Source organism: Lissotriton vulgaris, chromosome 6, assembly GCF_964263255.1.
Source record: "Lissotriton vulgaris chromosome 6, aLisVul1.2, whole genome shotgun sequence".
Taxonomy (NCBI): domain Eukaryota; kingdom Metazoa; phylum Chordata; class Amphibia; order Caudata; family Salamandridae; genus Lissotriton; species Lissotriton vulgaris.
Window position 1 is genome coordinate 1,832,316,864 of NC_141694.1, and position 22,270 is coordinate 1,832,339,133.

General features: G+C 42.6%; 1 protein-coding gene across 3 annotated transcripts in view; it reads left to right on the plus strand.

The window, feature by feature from the left end:
• The window catches only part of ASXL2 (ASXL transcriptional regulator 2), a 400,829-nt gene that overhangs the window by 311,572 nt on the left and 66,987 nt on the right, over positions 1 to 22,270 (plus strand). For all 3 annotated transcript variants that reach the window (XM_086928104.1, XM_086928105.1, XM_086928106.1), the window contains one exon: positions 18,443 to 18,558. In XM_086928104.1, coding sequence (XP_086784230.1) covers positions 18,443 to 18,558 — 116 coding nt within the window. The remainder of the gene's footprint in view (positions 1 to 18,442; positions 18,559 to 22,270) is intronic.

The following is a 22,270-nucleotide window of genomic DNA, read 5'->3' on the forward strand; positions in this document are numbered from 1 at the left end:
ACGACATCCCCACGTAGGTACACGGGGGGGCTACACTGACAGTCACGGCGTTGTCACTTATATTGCGTGTTATTAAAAATATAACTTGTGTCACTAACATCCCCATTTCTCAAACATGGGCCACCCTGACCCCTTATATCAGCTATCACATATATGTTCAGCCTCAGGAACCGTTCCCCGATCGATAAAATGGCAGCAGCAACTCTCTGTCCAGGTTGCAGCCAGCCAATCACAGCATTCCTGTTGGCGCACAAATTCACGATTAATCGAGAAATCGTTGCAAAATATCCTCCAACACAGATATCACTGTATTTTTCAACTTTAATTACTCAAGAACTACTGAACGGATTTGCACCAAATAACAAAAAGCACAATCTGCGTAACAACATCTACCTTTCTGCCAAATTTGGTTTAATTTCGGCCAGCTGTTCGGGCTGTAGGTTCGCTTATGCGTCCGATGGAAATTAACATAGGAAAATGTACTTTTTTTTAGCCCCCTTCTTTCTCAGTCCCCCCCCCCCCCTAAATGGATCACCCGGAATTTCGCTCGGCAGCAAAAGACTTACTATGACACTTTTTGGGGGAAAATGTTGTGAAGATTCGTCAACTGGCAACAAAGATGTAGGCAAGTCAAAAAACACTCTTTACATGGAAACTACATCCTAACTATAACTACCTACTGGCGACTGCCAGTAGTTAATTTATATATATATATAAAACACCACCCTTAATGTAAATACACCAAAGGACCAGGTGCGGACTCCAGATATCTCCAAAGACTAATTTGCACTTTATCAGCCATTTTGCGTTTTAGTCACTGTGTGACCTTGCTCACATACACATTTATATTAGAAACAATGTCCTGAGCACAACTTCGCTTTGAGTGTAAAGAAGTCCAAACAATCTTCTTTTATGGTGATTTTATTCTTCAAATCAGATCAAATCTTCTTGTCGGTCATATATGGCAATCTTCAAAGCATCCAAAGCCAAATCATCCAAAGCCAACACGTGTTTCGTCAGTAACGATGCCGCCGCATCTGTGACTTCTTCAGGGCTATCAAGATATTTCTTCAAATCCCAAATTACCAACAACTCCATATTACAGGAAGAAGATTTCGCTATGTCGAATTCAAATACAGCTGGCTCAGTATTCCATTAGGCGCCCAAGTGAAAAATAGAAATTCACATGATCTGTTGTCATGTATCCGAGATCCGGAGAGTGCTCCTCACAACATTGGACTGTCGTTCAGAGTAAGCCTACGTACGTACATACACACACACCTTTAGTTTGTTGTGTCATTCACATTTTCCTTCTGCTGTCTGCAGCTTGGGCCAGTCCACTTCCGCCATTGTCTAACCACTGGGTGTCAATATTCTATGTCAATATGTGATTTTTGGTACCAAAATAATATTCTAGCTTTTAGACTTTTTTAAATATCGGCAAGGACCTGGCAGATTCCCAACAATAAAGTTTTACAAAAACAATGACAAAATTGACAAAGACAGCACCTGACATATTGGCTTTGCCAATGCTTGTTTTGCATTGTATCATTGCGGTTGTAAGATGACGCTCGGCTGAGCTCATATAAAAGTCACCGAAGCGCGTGACCCGCCGGCTCTGGCGGTATTGATTCTTGGGTGCGGGCGTCGTCATCGCGTATAGAAAACCTGCCCCCTCTGGAGCCTGCTGGTTAGATCTGGGTCTCAAAACAGAAGTGAGTAACTGCCCAAGGTCACACGGCGCTCGGCGTCATCACTGCTTTTAGGCAGATCTGCTGTGACTGCAAAGCTCGAATTCAGCCCATTCCAATAAGAAGTGGGAACAAATAAAGACATGCACATATTTAAAGTATTTTGTATTTGTGTGTGAGGTTTTTCCGTGCTAATAAAAATAAATGTTGTGTAGTAAAACGTGTTATTTGGATTAAGTGTAGCAAAAAAGATCTATCTTTATAAATTCCTGCTTATTGGTTGTAGAGTCCATACTACAGTGAATTTGATACATACAGAATACTTGGCATTCCACCTCACTGCATATAATTAATGCCTTCTGCTCTGTTTTTGGATAAATAACTTTATTTTGTAACTTCTGCGCGTATTAACCCTTGTATGCAGCTCTCCCAAGGGTAATATGGTGTATATGACCATTGCCGGGGAAGGGGGATAATGACCTATTCCAGACTTGCCTCTTCTGAGCCGTTGCCCACCCCCAACAGTAATTTCTTACTAACATTACCCCAAGCTTCTCAGTGACTGCCGCTCTAAATCAACCAGAGGCATCCAAAAACATCTGTTTCCTTTCTCATTTCCTTCATGAACTGAAGCTAAATTATCCCAAATAAGGCCGTTACAAGGATGATTTTTTTTTATAATTCACAGCAATTATGCGGTTCAAATGAATTATGTGTTTCAATCGATGGGAAGTCTGGACTTTTGGTGTAGCATTTCATTTAAGTGTGTCAAAGTCCACACTGGTAACAGCGAGTCTCAAATTCACTTGTCCTGTAACATAATCCACGTGTCCCTTTGGTGCTGTGTAGTGCGGTGACAAATTATGGAAGCAATCTCATTATATAAAAGCTCTGATAATAGCCACCTATCCGCAGATCTACATACTGGGGTTGGGGGTGGTGGTAAGCAATAGTTCCCCATGGTTGGGAATGCCCTTTTGAGTCGGAGCAAATCTACTAACTTGCATGTTTTATGGGCTTTGATCACCTTGCCTCTAATATTTTCCCATACAGAGACATTTTGGAACTTTACTCCTGATAAGGGTAGAAGTAAACTTCTGCAAGGGTTGGGGGAAAAAAGTGGTGGGTGGAAAAGTGAACTTGTGACCGTTCAACAGATTTTCGCACGATCATATTTACACATGCATATTTGCTAGTGCTAAAATGCAGTTCACGAATATTTTCTAGGAGTACTATTTCCAGACCTGTTAATGTAAATTCTTGTGGATTCATGAAAGACGTACATCTGCACTAATGCAAGGACATATTCCATGGGTGCACTTTTGTGACTTTTATAAGAATTGGACGTGTATTTAGGTCTGACATTTACCAAGACCTTTTGTTTTTATTAAAATTCTACCTCTCCCTCTCTATGTACCAGCTGGCTTCACTGTGAGTGACAGCATTCTGCTCTTTCACAAGGAGCATATTAGCATGCAAAATAGTTTTGTTCAGAGCCATGAGCTGCTGTGGCAATATGTGTTTTTTTTAAGCCAAAACTATTAGTTGCTTTTGCCAATGTTTGTTATAATGTCGGGGGACCGCAACTCCTACAACAATAACGTTTGAATAAAATCATATCAAAACCACACATGCAACTAAAAGGCTGAGCCAAAGACTTGCCAACAATGTTACACCCATTGGCTTTGCTAATGTTTGTTTATTTTCATGTTCCCTATAATTTCGTTGAAGCTGGTTACACTGATTTTCCATCCTGAATATTTTTTGAAAATACTAGCATGCCGCAATACATTTGACTAAATGTTGCTTCAAAGAAATGGTACCTAAAATAGCACAGTAGTTTAGCAAAAAATTTTTTCTTAGTTGCATTTTTTTATAAACATTTTGTTTTGAAAGCACAGAATCCTCGATCTTGCTTTCAAGCTTTTGCAAATATTTTTATCTAATCAGAGAGTATCCTGGAAGCATTATGCGTAGTGCGCCCGGTTTTATGGTATTTATTTTTTTAACATTTCTGTCTGTATTGATCCATATTTATTTTTTGCCCATCTTTTTGGTATGTATCCATATTTTTTTGTGTTTTCAGGATAAGTGCAGTTGTAAAATGGTATAGTTACTCATTTATTTAGTGGGGGAAACATGCACTCATACTTTGATGCGTGTCACATTTTAGCAGATTAAGCAGCCAAATATATAACAAAACACTATAACCACAGATCCATTTTGGCATTATATATAAATGTATGGTAATGGATGCCTGTATTTAAGAATACCTTATCCTGTCTTTTAACTCACATGCTGTGTATCTGTTCAGCTATTGACCTGGAATTCATGTAGGACAGCATGGAGAGTCACTAATAAAACGCACAATTTTCTGTATTTTTCCCCCTTTAAAAATAAATACAGGCAGGAAATACATTATTTTCTGTGTGTATTTATCTGTAAAAATCAGTAAAAACTGAAAACTGGGGGCCTTAATTAGACATAGCCTCATGTTTACATTTTTTATACTGGAAATTCTGTCCATAATGCAGTCTGAACTTACATTTTCCTTAGAGCGCTCACCCTTATAATAAAGGTTTGGATTAATGAACCATAAATACAAGTTTGAACAGCATTAACATATGGACACAAGTATTTAGTATTTCCTTAACTGCAGACAATGCCCTTCCCAGATCCATAATGTGGTACAGTATTCTGGCAGCTAAAGGGTTTGTGCTGCAGGGGCTTGGGCCTACTTGTCCCAAGGTCAATATACATGAAAACGTATTGTCCTTGATCCCAAATAATATGTTCTGGGTGTCAGGCTAAAGGAATTCCACACCCTTGTTACTGTCATAAAGTGAGGTATTAATTTGAATAAGTAGGTACCCTCACCATTTTAATAAATACACTCTGGTTAAACACAGGTTTTAGAGAATCTCTGCTCAACAAACAGCAGACAATTGCACAGAGAAATCAGAAGTTTAAGCAGTACCAACAATTTTAAAGTCAAGAAAAAAGAAATGCTAATCGGAACAATGGAAATCTAAAGTCTACTTTCAATCTTAGTACAGTAGCCAGGCACAGCTATTAAAGGCCACTCTTGCACCAGAACTGAAAACAGTGTAAAATTCCCAGCAAAACTGTTCTGGATTATAGAGAGTGGGAGGTCAGGAGCAGAGTCCATAATCTTCCATGCTGATACACTCCAGTGCTTGCAGTCTTCGTGATGCTCGTCTGGGGTTCTCCAGCCACAATTCAAGGAGGAGAAAGTCCTTTCTGACCCTGATTCTGTCTGCAAACAGGAGGCCTAAAGTTTCTTGATGCTGGAAAAATCACTAACCAGGGTCTCCGTTACCTCCCCGGGTCATCATAGCCTGAGCTCTCCCAGGATCCCATATGGTTTTGTCCCAAGTGGTCAACAGGGCCTACTTCAGACCACCTTCGTCTGCCTTCTCTGTCCTTGTAGCAGTAACAGGATGCCATCTGGTTGACCGTTGGGAAGCAGTTCCAGTCCCAGGTTGTCCGCAGGAGTCAGGAAGGATTCAGCCGTCTTTCCCTAGCTGTAAGTAGGAATCTTCTTTTCGTCCAGATATTGCTTCCCAGGTCCGAGAACGCTCTGTGGTGCTGAAAAGGCAGCCTTATGTTGTGCTCTAGCAAGTGATTGGAGAATGTCACGTTTAGTATGCTTGTCTACTGTAGTTAGTTAGTCACCAAACGTCATCCACATTTGGGCTGTTAATTTCTTCAGACATGGAAGTCAAGTCACCGACTAGTACTGATCAGCTTTCATTTGTTAAATCACATAATGCACTCAAATGTACTCATGATAGGCCTGCTAAGCATGTGTTGGAGGTCTTAAGATCTTATGTCACTTCTTGTGATGCCACTTCCTGTGAGGCCCTGGGCTGTGATACCACTTCCAATGATGTCACACACTGTGATTGCACTTGCATGCTGCCTAACTTGGTTGGCCCCCCCACGTCTGTTTTTTAGGACTTATGCCCGACCATGCAGTTAATATTATGCACCATAGCTTCTTCCTGTTAAGTTTATCCTTAGTCAAGGCCTTATGATTTTGCTTAAGTTATATGTGCAATATACTTACATATAGAGGTTTAGAACCAACCCTTAGTCTGTTATAGTGTCATTTAATTCCCCATACAACATACATCATATAATATGGAATTGTGGAGCAGGCCTCTTAAGCCATTAACAAAACATATTGTGAGGGAACTTCTGGCCTGTAGGGCTAAACGTAAGAAATACCTGTGCTGCATCCATATACTATCAGGACCACATCGGATTCTCCTCAAGCTGTTTAATAAAGTAGCGCCTAGAAATACCTAGCGCCATAGTGTGTACTATAAATGGGCATCTATCTGTGCTTGAATGTGTATTTGTGCAGTGCTTGAAAGCTCCGATCTCGTGGTGCTTTGTTCCTTCTGAGTTTGCGAGTAGACTTCAGGCGATGGTGTTGGTGCTTTGAGGGCCATGACTTCAGGGCAGTTATGCTTTCTGCCTTTTGAAAAAATATAATTTTCGACTTTTAAGAATCTAGGGATAGAACATCTCGCACTCTGGGGACATTTATTGGAAGTGTCCTCTGCTTTAGGTTCAAGCCTGCAGGATGGTGATTCACCGTCACCCCACGGGATGTAGGGTTTGATTTTTGCTTATTAGGTCTAGTTTACAAATCGCTTTAGCTATGTGTTGTCAAATACCTATTGTGTACAATACTAATACAAACGACCAGATGTATCATTGATGAGCATCAGTCAGAAGAAGTAAGGTCATTACGTACAAGAAGATAATGGGAACAGGAGGCCATTCTTTGGTATGAATTGCGCTGCACCTAGACAAACAGAACTGATAAAAGAATAAAGTCTTCAGACTTAATCGTGATCTTGAGCCCTGATGATGTCCACGTGGGCCGAAACGCGTTGGCTGGGCTGAGTTGACTGCTATCGATGAAAAGCATTGATTGAATAACATTTGGGATCAAAAAGAAACACAAGACTTCTAAGTGACTATTTTTGGGGATCTAAATGAGCTATTGGATAAAACAACTATTTTTTGGAATCTATGAAAGAAAAATTATAGATTGGTTTGTATACGCTCTCATAGATTGGTTTGTAAACGCTCCTTTTTTTCAAAGGTTGGACTTTGTAGTCAGGTTGCCAAAGGGCAGTGGGACCACATAAAGTTGAGCGTTGAGGTGAAACAACTGTGTTTTCTTAATAACACACCAGTGCGTCCTAGTTTTGAGCCCACACTGCCTGCGTGCCTTTACTTACATTAAAAATACTCTTTCTCTTCATAGGTCTCGCCTGGCAGGGGCCTCAGAGAAGGGGGGGGGGGCCATGGGGACAACAAAGTAAATTGCTCATTGCTCCTCTTCCTTAAAAAAAAAAGTTCACGCTACTACTTCTAATGTATTCTTTTTTTTACAGATCCAATGCTTGCTTCTTTTTCCCGATGTTATTCCATATTAACAAGAAACACTGGCAAAGACAAAAGGTCATCTAACGTCTTTCAAAGGCAAGACCTATTGTCTCTGGCAATGCATATATGTCTTTGGGATTGGGAGGAATGCATTGCAGTGCTCTATTCCTCACGGTTGTTTAGGACCACAAATCTGTAAAGAGAGATGCATGAAAGGACAGCCTGTTGGGGACCTTCAAGCCTCATCCGCAATACACCAAAACTGCATTAAGATGGTGAGGTCAGGCGTGACTTGTAAACGTCACTCCTTCACCTGCTCCACCTGACATATCTGTTCTTCTATTAATCACACTCTGGCTGAAGGATTGCATTATATTGTAATTGTATTTATATAGAGCTTACTACCTCTGACGAGGCATCAAAGTGTTTTTCGGCGAGTAGCACGCTACTCCGGAACCCAAAGAGGATTAGTTGTGAATTAGTATAGGAAGATATGAAATGAATTTGAGCGTTGAACATGTGAGTTTGTGATTTGGGTTGAAAAAAGATAGTTGAGGGATAAAAGAGAGAAGGGTTTGTATTTATACAGCACTTGCTACCCCTGATGAAGTGCTGCAGCTCTTTTCGGCAGGTAGCACGCTACTCCGAAACACAAACAGGATAAGGGGTGAATTAGTATAGGGAAATCTTAAATTAATTTGAGCGGTAGACATGCGAGTCTGTCAGTTGGATTAAAAAGGATAGTGGAGAGATAGAAGAGGGAAGGGTCTATAAAGTGTTTTTTGGGGGTGGTCATAGCAGTAGGAGGAGGTATGGGATGAGTAAAGGGGAGGTGGAGAGGTGACGAGTGAGAGGGAAGGGTTTGGAAAGGCTTTTATGGGAGATCTGAATAGTGAAGGAGGTTTGAGATGATGCAAGGAGGGGTATATTGTAGCCTCTGAGGGTAGCACGCTAGATCTGGGGAGTGCGTCGTCGGCAGATTGTTGTATCTGCTGTGATCCTGTGTGGGACGTGTTCTGGTGTGGTGTGTGCGAGGAGACAGTGTGAGGGATGGGCCTACTGATAATGTCTGTTTTGTGGTTTCTGTTGTGCTTTCAGGTCATAGCCCGTGCTGACTGCAGCAGCTGCATCAGCCACTTTTATGTTTATGAACAGAGAGGACACAATCTTTAAATGGTCCAGATACTGACAAATTATTATCAACTGTTTGGTGCCCCAATACCCTCCCTGGCCCCCAAAGGTAGCTCTTTTCAGACATTCTGAGTGCCATGACACCATCTTAATGGCATACTCTGCACTTTATGGCACAACTCAGTGGCTGTTGCCTTAAGTAGGGTTCTCCATAGTCAGTCCTGGAGGGCCGGATCCATGCCAGATTTTTAGGATAACTACATTTATCTAAATGGGATATGCTAAAAACGACTTTAAATAACCCCACGCCTAGTGCATTTTTGCTCCTATAAATACTGCACTTGCGGCCCTTCATGGTTCAAACTTTGCATTTTCCCTCACTTTATTGTGCAGTAACTTAGAGAGACCTGCTTCGTTTGTTCATCCATATGCAGTTTGAATGTTAAAGCAAACTCCAGCTCTCTGCACCTGTCTGTTTCCAAGAGAATAACTTACGTTGTTCACAACAGGTTTGTTTACCTCGAATCTCGCACAAGGGGATCAGCACAAATCTCTGCACTTCTGTTTTTCCTTATGTTGGCTGATCAGAATATGCAAATGAGAGCAAAGGGCTTGTGTGGTAATCAGCGTTTTCTAAATTACATGTGTATTGTGTACGCCCTGCTGCCTCTGCAGAAAGACATGCCCCGTCAGCATGTTGGACTGGGATATGCTGGGGGGGTTTATGGTGGTAGGCTTGAGGGGGGCACATGGATCCGAGCAGCTTGACAACATCTTAACCCATATATACCATATTCTCCTGTGAAAGCGATTGCTTCATAAGAACAGTAGAAATGCGCAGGCGCCCCCGCCACAACTCGAGGCGGGGTGCCATTAGTCTCGCCATGGGCACAAGCCACTCCCTGCACAGGAAGTGCAGTCGTCTGAGTGGTGTCCGGAAGTGATGTCATCAAGAGGCGCAGAGGGTCTCTGGGTCATTTAAGCGGCTCATTTCTGGCGCGCTTGAGTTTAAAAGTTGGGAGGGTGGCGAATTGCTTGTTGTGAGTGTACTATGTGCGAAACCCCTCCTTAGGCTTAACCGTACCTTTGGCAAAACCAACAAGCACATGGCTCCCTTCCAACTCTTTGAAGGATGCAATTCTAGGAAGAACATAAAACATTGCAGTAGTGATGCCTGGTAATTCCACTGGTTCCAGCATGTGGCTTGTTGCCTGGTCCGTTCTTAGAAACAGTAAACCACAGCCTGTGCCAACTGGTAACTCATCTACTGAGAGCTATCTGGAAGCTTCCTGTGAAATGTCTTGTAAGTGCTGGTGAATGTCTGAAGACCTGTAGTCTTTGCTTTACCTGTTTTGACGCATAACTGTATAATTTGTGGCAGATCTGTTTGGTCTGGGCATGCCTGTCCGGTTAGTACTGAGTGGTTATTTAAGCGGGCGGGCATTGCCTGTATCTGTGCCAACCAATTTCCAGCAAGGTTACCAGACCTTGTCACATATGATATGTGTGTCCTGTTAACAACAATGGATCATCTAATAAATTGGTATATGATATCAAATTGTGGCTTGGATTATACCACATTAATACTGGGAGGATGCCAAAAGCTATATTAACTGTCCTCCTTCTTGTGGTTAGAGGTATAAGGTAAGGTAGACATTGTTTACTATGTCTATGAAGCGTAGCAGGGGCCATGGTTAGAGCCCCATGTGTCATTAGGTGCACTGTGGGTGTTCAGATGCTAAGTGTGGCAGCTGGTACTCCTAGCATTGTTTGGTGAGTCATATCTTATGGTTGGGATGGCATAGTTGTTGCATTCCGTATGAATGTGGAGCGCTTTGCAAAGTTATCCGGGGTGAAGGTCCCCAGTTTGGATCAAGTGCCTGTGTCTGTCCTTTTGATGTGGTGTTCTCTCTGTTACTGTTCCTTCGGTCTGGATTGTGATTATACTTTTAGAAGGGTTATTGTTTTGGGTTCTATTCTAGAGTAATTGATTGCTGTCATTATCTTGGAAACAACCATGTTTTCATGTCTTTTCTAAACGTTACATTTTCTTGGATGCTTCAAAACTTGACTGCCAATGAGTTCCAGCGATTGGGGCCGTATACCGCGAAAGTGGCGCCTCCTACAGATTTCTTACTGTAATGCAGTACGATGGTCTGTGAGAATATATGTCCTTGGCCCGCACACTTTTTCCCCGCAGGGATTCACAACGCAATTGTTACAACGACCACGTTGTGATTCCGCATACCATTACTCCGCAAGTCGGAACAACGACTTGCGGAGGGGGTGCGCTGGATGTTGGAATAGTATAATTTACTATTCCAATTCCAGTCTGTGCGGACACTAGGGAAGGTGTTGGATTTTAAATTCAACACCTCCCCCCACTCCCGCAAGTCGTTGTTCCAACTTGCGGAGTAATGCTATGCAGAATAATAAAACAGATGTTGTAACGACCGCGTAGTGATTCCCTGCGGGCAAGTTTTTTCATCATAAACGTTGTTTACCGGTCTGTGATGCTAGCCTGGTAAGCGCTAGCTTAATTTGTTTGTATTGTTTAAGTGTAATTTGTAGGTATAGTGGCACTTTTTCTTGGGAGGCTCTATGGGCTTTGCAAAGTGCCTCGAACCCTGCTTGTCTACCCACAAGTAACCAGTGAAGTGTTTGCAGGACTGGCTTCATGCGTTCTCTGGGATGAAGGCAGATGGTAAAAGTTCAAACTTGGAAAGTGTCATAGAGAATTAAGAGAAAGAGACTGCAAGTGGCTGCAGCCACACAAAAGTAGCGTGGAGTGACACACGACAGAGACACATCAGTGTTGCTTTATCAGGTGGAATTCCTGCTCTAGCCAGACCATCAACTTGCTCGGTACCGCCAACATGTTGACGATGATTCCAGGCTGGGCCTGCAAGCTAAACCCAAACCACCCTGCTTTGTGCACAGCTGTAATAGCGGCTTCTATTCTCCCCTGAAATCCTGGGACCTCTTATCCTTGGAGTGAATAATGACTGAATCTATGACCGGATTATGGTTGATATTATAATTCTTATGCAACATTTGACTTTCTTGCTGGTGATGTATAGAAACAGTCTTGGCACCTTAAGTTTGATTTTCAATGTACTGTCCACAGCCGCAAGCCTCATGGACCTGTAAAAGGCTCTGTTTTTAGTGGTTCGGGCCCCGGACGATGAAAATTGAGTTTGTTTTCACATACGTTGTAGTCAGTGGCTCACATCTGATCTTCTGTAAATAAGAAGAAATTATTTATAAACATACCACTTCCGGTAAAACAGGAAATCTATTAAAAAGCCTTGTTAAATAACACCTGCGTACCAATAGAAAACCATATGAGACTGCCAGTTCAAACTGCATGCAGCCTAAGACAGTATCTACAAATATGAAATGTAATTTATTTACCTCCTAAAAATGTTCTATCATACAAAAGACTAAAGAATGCAAAATAAATCCAGTTGACCAACCAATTTGGCCTGGAGCTTGACCATGGAGACCTTCAAAAATGTCATTTGTTGACTCTTAAGAAGCTCGCATTGAAGCCCCGCCTATGCGTACGTTCCTTTAGGTGCTGACGAACCCCACCCCCACGACCCCTTAGCAGAATTCACCCCTTACATTATAGAAGGCAACATAAACGTTCCCCCTTCTATTAGAAGGAAATCACATTGCAGGTAATTCTGACAGGTTTGGTAGGTCTTTCCTCACCCAAGGTTTTTCATCTTGAAGTCTTTAAATATTGAGTGCCATATGACATAATTCAGTTTATCATTGGTCTCATGGTCTCTGAAGACAAATTCTTCCTTCAAGAAACAAATACTATCCATTTTCTCAATTCCCCAGAAAGCCCCATATCAAGTTATTTGCAGGGCAAAACATGCTCTCCAGAAGATGCTAAAGTGTCCACAGAAACACCAGCATGACCTGCACTATTGCCGCTGCTGACCGTACGTGATATCATTTTGGTTGGCAGATCCTGGACATACTGACTGCCTTGTTATTGTGTGTTGAGAAGGTTTTATGCATTTATTTTGTCCTTCGGTATGCTTCTCTTGTGTAAATATGGTCAGGGAAACCCTTCCAGACTAACGTCAGTCGCGCCTCCCTTGACCCACCTGAGGGTCGGCATCCCACCAGTGAAGCTATTGCTTGGCTTCAGCTTGCTCAAACCGCCATCTTGGGAGTAATTAGAATGAGGTCCTTTCCTGAATGGGGATTATACATTTTTATTTTTTGGACCATATCGGAAGGGACTATAGTTCTGATCTATTCCATGACCTGTGGGAATAGGTCTCTGTTTGATCAGGAGGAGTGTAGAAATGTAGGATTGTTTGATGTTTATAGATAGTTATTTTTCTGGTTTGTTTTTAAATACAGAACCCTGGAGCCAGATGTTGGACGGGACTTGATCTTTACATAGCGTGAACGTATCTAAGGAGTAAGGGAACGCTGCACTTGTGATCGGGGGGGAAGAAGAGCTGGAATTTGTGCATGTAGATGCGTGTGTAGGCGGGAAGAGAAAAGTGTTGTGTCGTCATCTGTCGATAATGACATATACAATGTGTGAAGGAGGGTGTGAGCCAGTCTCTGTGGTGAAGACCGTGTCTTGCTTGTGTGCGGTGCTTGAGTTTCAATGACCCCTGTCATACATCAGAGCCATCATAGCAACCATTGTACTTTACATCTGTGTGTTTTGTGTACAACACTTCATGCGACTTGAGCTCCGTGTGCTTCAGAAAGCGTGCCAAGTAGTGAGTGTGGCAGTAAGCCTCATGAGCTCCAGGCGGAGTTGCTGTGGGGTCGTGAGCTCTGGTCCATCAGGCAGTGTAGCAGTCAGCCCACCTGGTCCTCTGAGGAGTCCAGATCAGGGCTTCTCTCAGAAGCTGAGGTATTGTAGGGGGGAGTTAGAGCAGTGCTGCCCTGCAGTTTTCTACCTTTACATTCCACTTTGTTTTCATTTCAATGTGATTTCCATGTTAGCCTCACTCATGTTTTTCCTTTTTTAAAATTTTATTTTAAAAGTCCTTGATGTCTTTTGTGAATCCTGCTCCCCTGGGTGCTAGATGTGTTCAGTATCATTAAGACTCCACACTAGATCTCGGCACTTGCATCTACTCTTCTTTGTGCTTTCTTTGTTGTATCTTCTCTTCTTTGCGCTCTGTTTGTTGTATCTACTACTCTTTGCGCTGTGTTTGTTGTATCTACTCTTCTTTGCTCTGTATTAGTTGTATCTACTACTCTTTGTTCTCTGTTTGTTGTATCTACTCTTCTTTGCGCTCTGTTTGTTGTATCTACTCTTCTTTGCGCTCAGTTTGTTGTATCTACTACTCTTTGCGCTGTGTTTGTTGTATCTACTTTTCTTTTGCGCTGTGTTTGTTGTATCTACTCTTTGCACTCTGTTTGTTGGATCTACTCTTCTTTGCGCTCTGTTGTATCTACTCTTTGCGCTCTGTTTGTTGTATCTACTCTTCTTTGCGCTCTGTTTGTTGTATCTACTCTTTTTTTGCGCTCTGTTTGTTGTATCTACTCTTTGCGCTCTGTTTGTTGTATCTACTCTTTGCGCTCTGTTTGTTGTATCTACTCTTCTTTGCGCTCTGTTTGTTGTATCTACTCTTGTTGTATCTACTCTTCTTTGCGCTCTGTTGTATCTACTCTTCTTTGCTCTCTGTTTGTTGTATCTACTCTTTGCGCTCTGTTTGTTGTATCTACTCTTTTTTGCGCTCTGTTGTATCTACTCTGCGCTCTGTTTGTTGTATCTAGTCTTCTTTGCGCTCTGTTTGTTGTATCTACTCTTTGCGCTCTGTTTGTTGTATCTACTCTTTGCACTCTGTTTGTTGTATCTACTCTTCTTTGCGCTGTTTGTATCTATGCTTTGCGCTCTGTTTGTTGTATCTACTCTTTTTTGCTCTCTGTTTGTTGTATCTACTCTTTGCGCTCTGTTTGTTGTATCTAGTCTTCTTTGCGCTCTGTTTGTTGTATCTACTCTTTGCGCTCTGTTTGTTGTATCTACTCTTTGCGCTCTGTTTGTTGTATCTACTCTTTTTTGCGCTCTGTTTGTTGTATCTACTCTTTGCGCTCTGTTTGTTGTATCTAGTCTTCTTTGCGCTCTGTTTGTTGTATCTACTCTTTGCGCTCTGTTTGTTGTATCTACTCTTTGCGCTCTGTTTGTTGTATCTACTCTTTGCGCTCTGTTTGTTGTATCTACTCTTTGCACTCTGTTGTATCTACTCTTTGTGCTCTGTTTGTTGTATCTAGTCTTCTTTGCGCTCTGTTTGTTGTATCTACTCTTTGCGCTCTGTTTGTTGTATCTACTCTTTGCGCTCTGTTTGTTGTATCTACTCTTTGCACTCTGTTGTATCTACTCTTTGTGCTCTATTTGTTGTATCTAGTCTTCTTTGCGCTCTGTTTGTTGTATCTACTCTTTGCACTCTGTTGTATCTACTCTTCTTTGCGCTGTTTGTTGTATCTACTCTTTGCGCTCTGTTGTATCTACTCTTTTTTGCGCTCTGTTTGTTGTATCTACTCTTTGCGCTCTGTTTGTTGTATCTAGTCTTCTTTGCGCTCTGTTTGTTGTATCTACTCTTTGTGCTCTGTTTGTTGTATTTATTCTTTGCGCTCTGTTTGTTGTATCTACTCTTTTTTGCGCTCTGTTTGTTGTATCTACTCTTTGCGCTCTGTTTGTTGTATCTACTCTTTGCGCTCTGTTTGTTGTATCTACTCTTTGCACTCTGTTGTATCTACTCTTTGTGCTCTGTTTGTTGTATCTAGTCTTCTTTGCGCTCTGTTTGTTGTATCTACTCTTTGCACTCTGTTGTATCTACTCTTCTTTGCGCTGTTTGTTGTATCTACTCTTTGCGCTCTGTTTGTTGTATCTACTCTTTTTTGCGCTCTGTTTGTTGTATCTACTCTTTGCGCTCTGTTTGTTGTATCTAGTCTTCTTTGCGCTCTGTTTGTTGTATCTACTCTTTGCGCTCTGTTTGTTGTATTTACTCTTTGCGCTCTGTTTGTTGTATCTACTCTTTTTTGCGCTCTGTTTGTTGTATCTACTCTTTGCGCTCTGTTTGTTGTATCTACTCTTTGCTCTCTGTTTTGTTGTATCTACTCTTTGTGCTCTGTTTGTTGTATCTACTCTTTGCGCTCTGTTTGTTGTATCTACTCTTTGCGCTCTGTTTGTTGTATCTACTCTTCTTTGCGCTCTGTTGTATCTACTCTTCTTTGCGCTCTGTTTGTTGTATCTAGTCTTCTTTGCGCTCTGTTTGTTGTATCTACTCTTTGCGCTGTTTGTTGTATCTACTCTTTGCGCTCTGTTTGTTGTATCTACTCTTTGCGCTCTGTTTGTTGTATCTACTCTTTGCGCCTGTTTGTTGTATCTACTCTTTTTTGCGCTCTGTTTGTTGTATCTACTATTTGCGCTCTGTTTGTTGTATCTAGTCTTCTTTGCGCTCTGTTTGTTGTATCTATTCTTTGTGCTCTGTTTGTTGTATCTACTCTTCTTTGCGCTCTGTTTGTTGTATCTACTCTTTTTTGCGCTCTGTTTGTTGTATCTACTCTTTGTGCTCTGTTTGTTGTATCTAGTCTTCTTTGCGCTCTGTTTGTTGTATCTACTCTTTGTGCTCTGTTTGTTGTATTTAGTCTTCTTTGCGCTCTGTTTGTTGTATCTACTCTTTGTGCTCTGTTTGTTGTATCTAGTCTTCTTTGCGCTCTGTTTGTTGTATCTACTCTTTGTGCTCTGTTTGTTGTATCTACTCTTCTTTGCGCTCTGTTTGTTGTATCTACTCTTTTTTTGCGCTCTGTTTGTTGTATCTACTCTTTGTGCTCTGTTTGTTGTATCTAGTCTTCTTTGCACTCTGTTTGTTGTATCTACTCTTTGTGCTCTGTTTGTTGTATCTACTCTTTTTTGCGCTCTGTTTGTTGTATCTACTCTTTGTGCTCTGATTGTTGTATCTAGTCTTCTTTGCGCTCTGTTTGTTGTATCTAGTCTTTGCGCTCTGTTTGTTGTATCTAGTCTTTGTGCTCTGTTTGTTGTATCTACTCTTTGTGCTCTGTTTGTTGTATATAGTCTTCTTTGCGCTCTGTTTGTTGTATCTACTCTTTGCGCTCTGTTTGTTGCATCTACTCTTCTTTGCGCTCTGTTTGTTGCATCTACTCTTCTTTGCGCTCTGTTTGTTGTATCTACTCTTTGTGCTCTGTTTGTTGTAACTACTCTTCTTTGCGCTCTGTTTGTTGTATCTACTCTTCTTTGCACTCTGTTTGTTGTTCTTTGAGCTCTGTTTGTTGTATCTACTCTTCTTTGCGTTCTGTTTGTTGTATCTACTCTTCTTTGCACTCTGTTTGTTGTATCTACTCTTCTTTGCGCTCTGTTTGTTGTATCTACTCTTCTTTGCGCTCTGTTTGTTGTATCTACTCTTTGCGCTCTGTTTGTTGTATCTACTCTTTGTGCTCTGTTTGTTGTATATAGTCTTTGCGCTCTGTTTGTTGTATCTACTCTTTTTTGCGCTCTGTTGTATCTACCCTGCGCTCTGTTTGTTGTATCTAGTCTTCTTTGCGCTCTGTTTGTTGTATCTAGTCTTCTTTGTGCTCTGTTTGTTGTATCTACTCTTTGCGCTCTGTTTGTTGTATCTACTCTTTGCGCTCTGTTTGTTGTATCTACTCTTTGCACTCTGTTTGTTGTATCTACTCTTCTTTGCGCTGTTTGTATCTATTCCTTGCGCTCTGTTTGTTGTATCTACTCTTTTTTGCGCTCTGTTTGTTGTATCTACTCTTTTTTGCGCTCTGTTTGTTGTATCTACTCTTTGCGCTCTGTTTGTTGTATCTAGTCTTCTTTGCGCTCTGTTTGTTGTATCTACTCTTTGCGCTCTGTTTGTTGTATCTACTCTTTGCGCTCTGTTTGTTGTATCTACTCTTCTTTGCGCTCTGTTTGTTGTTGATTGTCCTTGAGTTTCTATCAGTCGAACCTTGGGCCGAAGAGCTGCTGTTATCATTTGCAATTTAAAGCCCTATCCAAGTTTGCCTAGAAGCCAATGGCTTTGTAATGTCCCCAGTGCTACGCTGTAAACACAATCTCCGATCAACATGAGGGGGGAATGACAGAGGAGCCATCTTGTATTACTGGTAAATACCAAACTGTGCCATGTTTTGGACAGACATCACCTGTGGAGGGTAATAATAGTGCATTGTCAATGGTAACAAAGGCACTCAATGAGGAACAGCACCTCAGGGGACAAATTAAATAAAACAAGCATTGCCAAAGCCAATAGTTCGCCCCTTTGTGACCTACTGAGTTTGCCACCAATTTTAAGCCATGCTGCACGGCATCCCGATGCCATGCAGCATGGCTAATGTTTAAAGAAAAAAGGCTACCCTCGTCATAACTAAAAGAAAAGAAAAAGAAAAAATACTTTTTGGAGTCCAAACACTCCAACACTCCACTCACCGCCCAAGATTACCTGCAAAATCATGTCATACCCACTCTTGCAGGAACAGCCAGTCCTGCATCTGAGCCTAATCCTAGTCTTCAGTAACTTGATGGTGGCGGGGTTCCTGGCCAGCAGTTTGCTGGGAGGGTCCTGAGTGGTCTCTTAGTTGCTTATCTGTTGTAACTATGGCTGTGTACTAATCTCTTGTCTGAATGCAAGCAACCAAACCATCTAAGAGCCCCCGGTGCCATGCCGCCAGCCCCCTCTTTCATCCCAATGTAGGACTGTGATGTTACCTGTGCCCCTAGAGAGACCTGCTTGTTTCCCAAGTGGCTCTCCAGCCTGGCAGTGACAAGCGTTGGCATTCTATAGAAATGTTTGTTTTTGTGACTCTTTTCTGCATGCTCCCCATTCTGGTTTCCTTATTACATCTATATGTGTCCAGGTGCAGCCCGGTGGCATGTTCCATGTTCCATGATGGAAGATATTCTGAGCCACTCTCAGAACTTTTATTTTCATTTGTCCTACGCATTGCTTCCTGCCTTCTTTTCATGTGGGTCATAATTGAGGATTAAGCAGATCTCCCTTGAAAGTGTGTATTTTAAGGGGAGTGAAACCATTAAAAAGTAGATATTTATATTGGATTCTTGCATTTTACTCAGATGAGAAACTGAACGTACCAATGAGATACACAATATTTAAGTATTCAGACTTCCTGCATGATTTATTTTAATTTCATTCATTCTTTGTTTCTGTTTATTTCCATAGTTCCGTCTAGACTGCCCCAGCCATCCTCCCCTCAGCCAGCCTGTCTACCTCCCTCCATCCCAGCTGGCAAAGTCATCTCTCCATCCCAGAAGCACAGCAAGAAGGCAATCAAACAGGTAACTAGGTTACAGTAGAGAGCGGTGTGCACTGTTGTCTCAGCGTGCAAACCATCAGAAGTGTTGTAAAGGTGGCCCTGGTTCTTGTACTGAAATAGACTAGAAGAAACCTTTCTCTACCAACCTGATGGCTGGCCAGATGCACTGACTAAGGGTTTGACTCTTAACGTAGACTCTTCAAACCATACCTTTACAGTCTTTGCGGATACATTGATATTTTAGTAAAAAATCCAGATCTTGTAAAGGGCTGCAAATCACCTGTGAGGATCTCGAGGCGCTGAATCGTAGGCACAGGTTTATAGTTTCCAGTTTCTTTATTTCCTGCATAGTTACTTAAAACCATTGCAATGTTAGTGCATAAAATACAAAATTAGAGTATAAAAAACAACAGTATATATAAAATCGTAGGCACAGGGAGATTAAGTGATTTGCCCAGAATCATGGGAAATTGACGCCGAGACTCGAACCTGATTCCCACCGGCTCTGGAGCCGGCAGCTCGTGCCGTTACACCACATCCCCCCTTCCCATAATTGAGTAACCTTGTATTCAATCAGCTCTTATGCCTCAGGTCCGCAGTATCAGATAAAGTTGCACTAGGACTATGTACCCACTCTGACACCATCTTGTCGGCTGATGGGAGAATGCGGCAGAGAGTTTGGTGCAATCCAGGACTGAGCTCATGGAACACCTTTTCCAGAGAACTTCACAAAAACAAACCAAGGATCTTCTGAAAAGATTCTCGTCTCACTCTTGTGTGGTTGTGGTCATTCTTAAGGCTCGCCTTCCAGTCTGCAGGCATGATGGTAGGAGGCACACGCGTGTGCAAAGTGAGAGAGGCTCTTCTTGCTCCAGGAGCACTGTTTCTACAGCGTAGGAGAGATGTAAATATTGCACTGGCAATAGCCCCTGTGTAATTATGCATTGAAAAGGCATTATTTAATTTGCCTATAACTTTTGATCCCGTGAACGGATTTGCACAAAACTTGGAGAAGTGTGGCTCACTGGTTAGAGGAGGCACACCTGGAAGCAGAGGTCAGCCCGGGACCAGGGTTCAATTCCCGGCTGGGCGGGGTCTTGAGTCCTAAAATGTCCATGGACTCAACAATTCTCGCTCCGGTGCCTACTCGATTCATGGGTTCACACTCTGCGACTCTGGGCAATAGCTTGCTTAATCTCCACAACGGCCCCTCGCGCCGGGATGCCTGGCTTTCACCTTGCAGATACCCTGCCGGGGTTATCTCACAGGGAATACCAGGACGGGTTCCCTTAGCAAGCGCTTAGAAACCGCTCGGTGATTTGCGCTATATAAATTCCTGTACATTTACATTTACATTTAATCTACTTATTCCATCTGCTAAATTTGGCCGGCCCATGTTCCGCGAAGTAAATGGGTGAAAAGCAATTGATTTTCCATTTTAGCTCTCGCAGAAAATGTTATGGGCAGACACCCACCTTGGCTTGAAAGTTGAACTTTACTCAGAAAGTGTGCTTTTTGGCTTGTTAAAAATGTGTTATGTTTTTGAGATATTCATGATTAAAAAAGTGGCTGAGCGGGATTTAAAGGGTTAGCAATTTTGTACATCTCTACCATTTTCACTTGTGAGTCCTGACTCCTTAATCCTGCCAGTCTTATTTAGAATTTTGAACGAAACGTGATTGGCTGAAGTAGGACGGAAAAATTACAATTCCCACAGTTTTGAAACTCACGAGTCAGCCATGATTCGTGAGTTTCCGCTGTGCAAAAACCTTTTCCGCTGCCATGGAGGACCATCCCAAAAAAGGATCAATCCCAGGATAGTGATCAGTGGTACATGACATGTGAAAAATACAAAACACTCCTTAGAAAAAAGCACTCGCTAGTTGGAGCTAACTCGCGAGCTGTCATTTTAGGTGCTGTATTAGACCGCCATTTAAAAAAAAAGAAAACATAAGAGAAACCAAACATTAAAACTCGTGTTTGGCTTCCTTTGGATGGCAGAAAGCGGGGTGCAGGACCAATGCCTGACCCTCACTGTACAGAGCTGCAGGTTGGAGCCCGGGCCCTGTAACCAACTTCTACTAGGCTGATTGGACGCTTGCGACAGGTTGTCACTGAGCCTGAGTTGCCACCCAGTGGTGGGAGGGCAAAGGGCAACACCGTGTGCCGAACTCCATTTGCGCGGTTGAGTGCCCAGCCCCTTACGGTAGGGTTGCTCACCCACAGCAGGTTGAGGGATGGGATTTGCCACAAGCCAGCCGTCCACCTGTCCACCCGCCCCCCACTGCACTCCGCCGAAAGCCGTGCAAAGTTGAGGTTGGGCAGCCATGGTTGGTTGGTCACATGCCAGACGCTGTGCCCAACTCCCACTGCGCAAAGTCTAAGACCATGCACAGCAATGGTTGGAAATTAAGTACATCCTAAAAAAACAATACACTTACAGAAAAAAAGGCATTTTAAAACTGAGTTATAATTCGGTCTCCAAAGCATGGTTGGACTGGGAACCAAAACCGGCCCTGGCAAACAGCTCGGCCGGACCCAGTGGGTGGGGCGGGGGTGCTAGTTGGAAGCACCACTCCTGTCTCACTGCTCTAGCTTTTGTTACAGTGATCCGATATTGGAGCTATGCTTCAAAACCGGCCCCGGTAACAAAAACGGCCTCCCAGGGGTCCAAAACCAGCCCCCACCCTGGCGGCCCACCGGGGAAATGCCCGGTGCCCACTACGGCCAGTCCGGCCCTGCTCAAACGCATACAACCACTGAAATTCTCCAGTTATATTTATGAACGCCAACAACACGCCATAACTCACAGAGTCTGCCGTGCACAAGAGACCTATTTGCCTTCAGCACAGACACACAAAAGCAGGTAACAGGAGAACAGCATGGCGGACGCTGCGAGTTATGGTGTGTTGTGTACGTTCATAACCATAATTTACCAATTTCAGTGGTTTTACACATTTGAGCCAGAACCATAATTCCGTTTTTAATGGTATTTTTCCTGTGATTTATGGTAAGTTGCTATTCATGGTGGTGCAATTCTAGGCTTAGAAAGTAAAACTCTTATATTCATCTCAACTTCTCTGCAATCCCCTTCACTACAGTGTGACATGTACCAGATCCGGAGGGTTTGGGGACTCTCTTTCCCTCTGTAGCTAGTGCAGGTCTTCACCGGTCCCACATCGAAGGCAGTTCCATCATGCCGCCCAGTGGCAGGGGAAGGATGCGCTCACTGTGCCCCACGCCAGTTGTCCAAGTGGTCCCTTCCATTTGGAGTAATTACCGTTATGGTTCTCTCTGGGTGCAAAACTTCATTCAAGAAGTTTACAGCAGAAAGGCTAATTAGAAGGTATTTGGGCCTTTCTGTACCAAGAAGAATTTGTCTGAGACTTGGTAACAAATGAAGTATCATATTCAACATTTCATTACAATATATATTTGTATTGTTTTCTTTTAGATCACATGCTATGCACACTCCTGCCATCTAGTGTTGGACAACGGTACAAGCTTTATTTTTTGAGGAAGTGGTGTTGATTTTGAGGGGACTTCAGATGCTTTCTTTGATACCCACAATGCACCAAGTCACAGACTCCATTGCAAATAGGTTTTTTTCTCACTTGGGGTATGAAGGTGTTATAGGAATGCGAGGCAATATAAGGACCATGTAGAGGAAAGAATTAGTGATCCCTGAAATAGAAGGTGGGAAAGCATTAAATATTTTCCAGAAGTACCCGCCT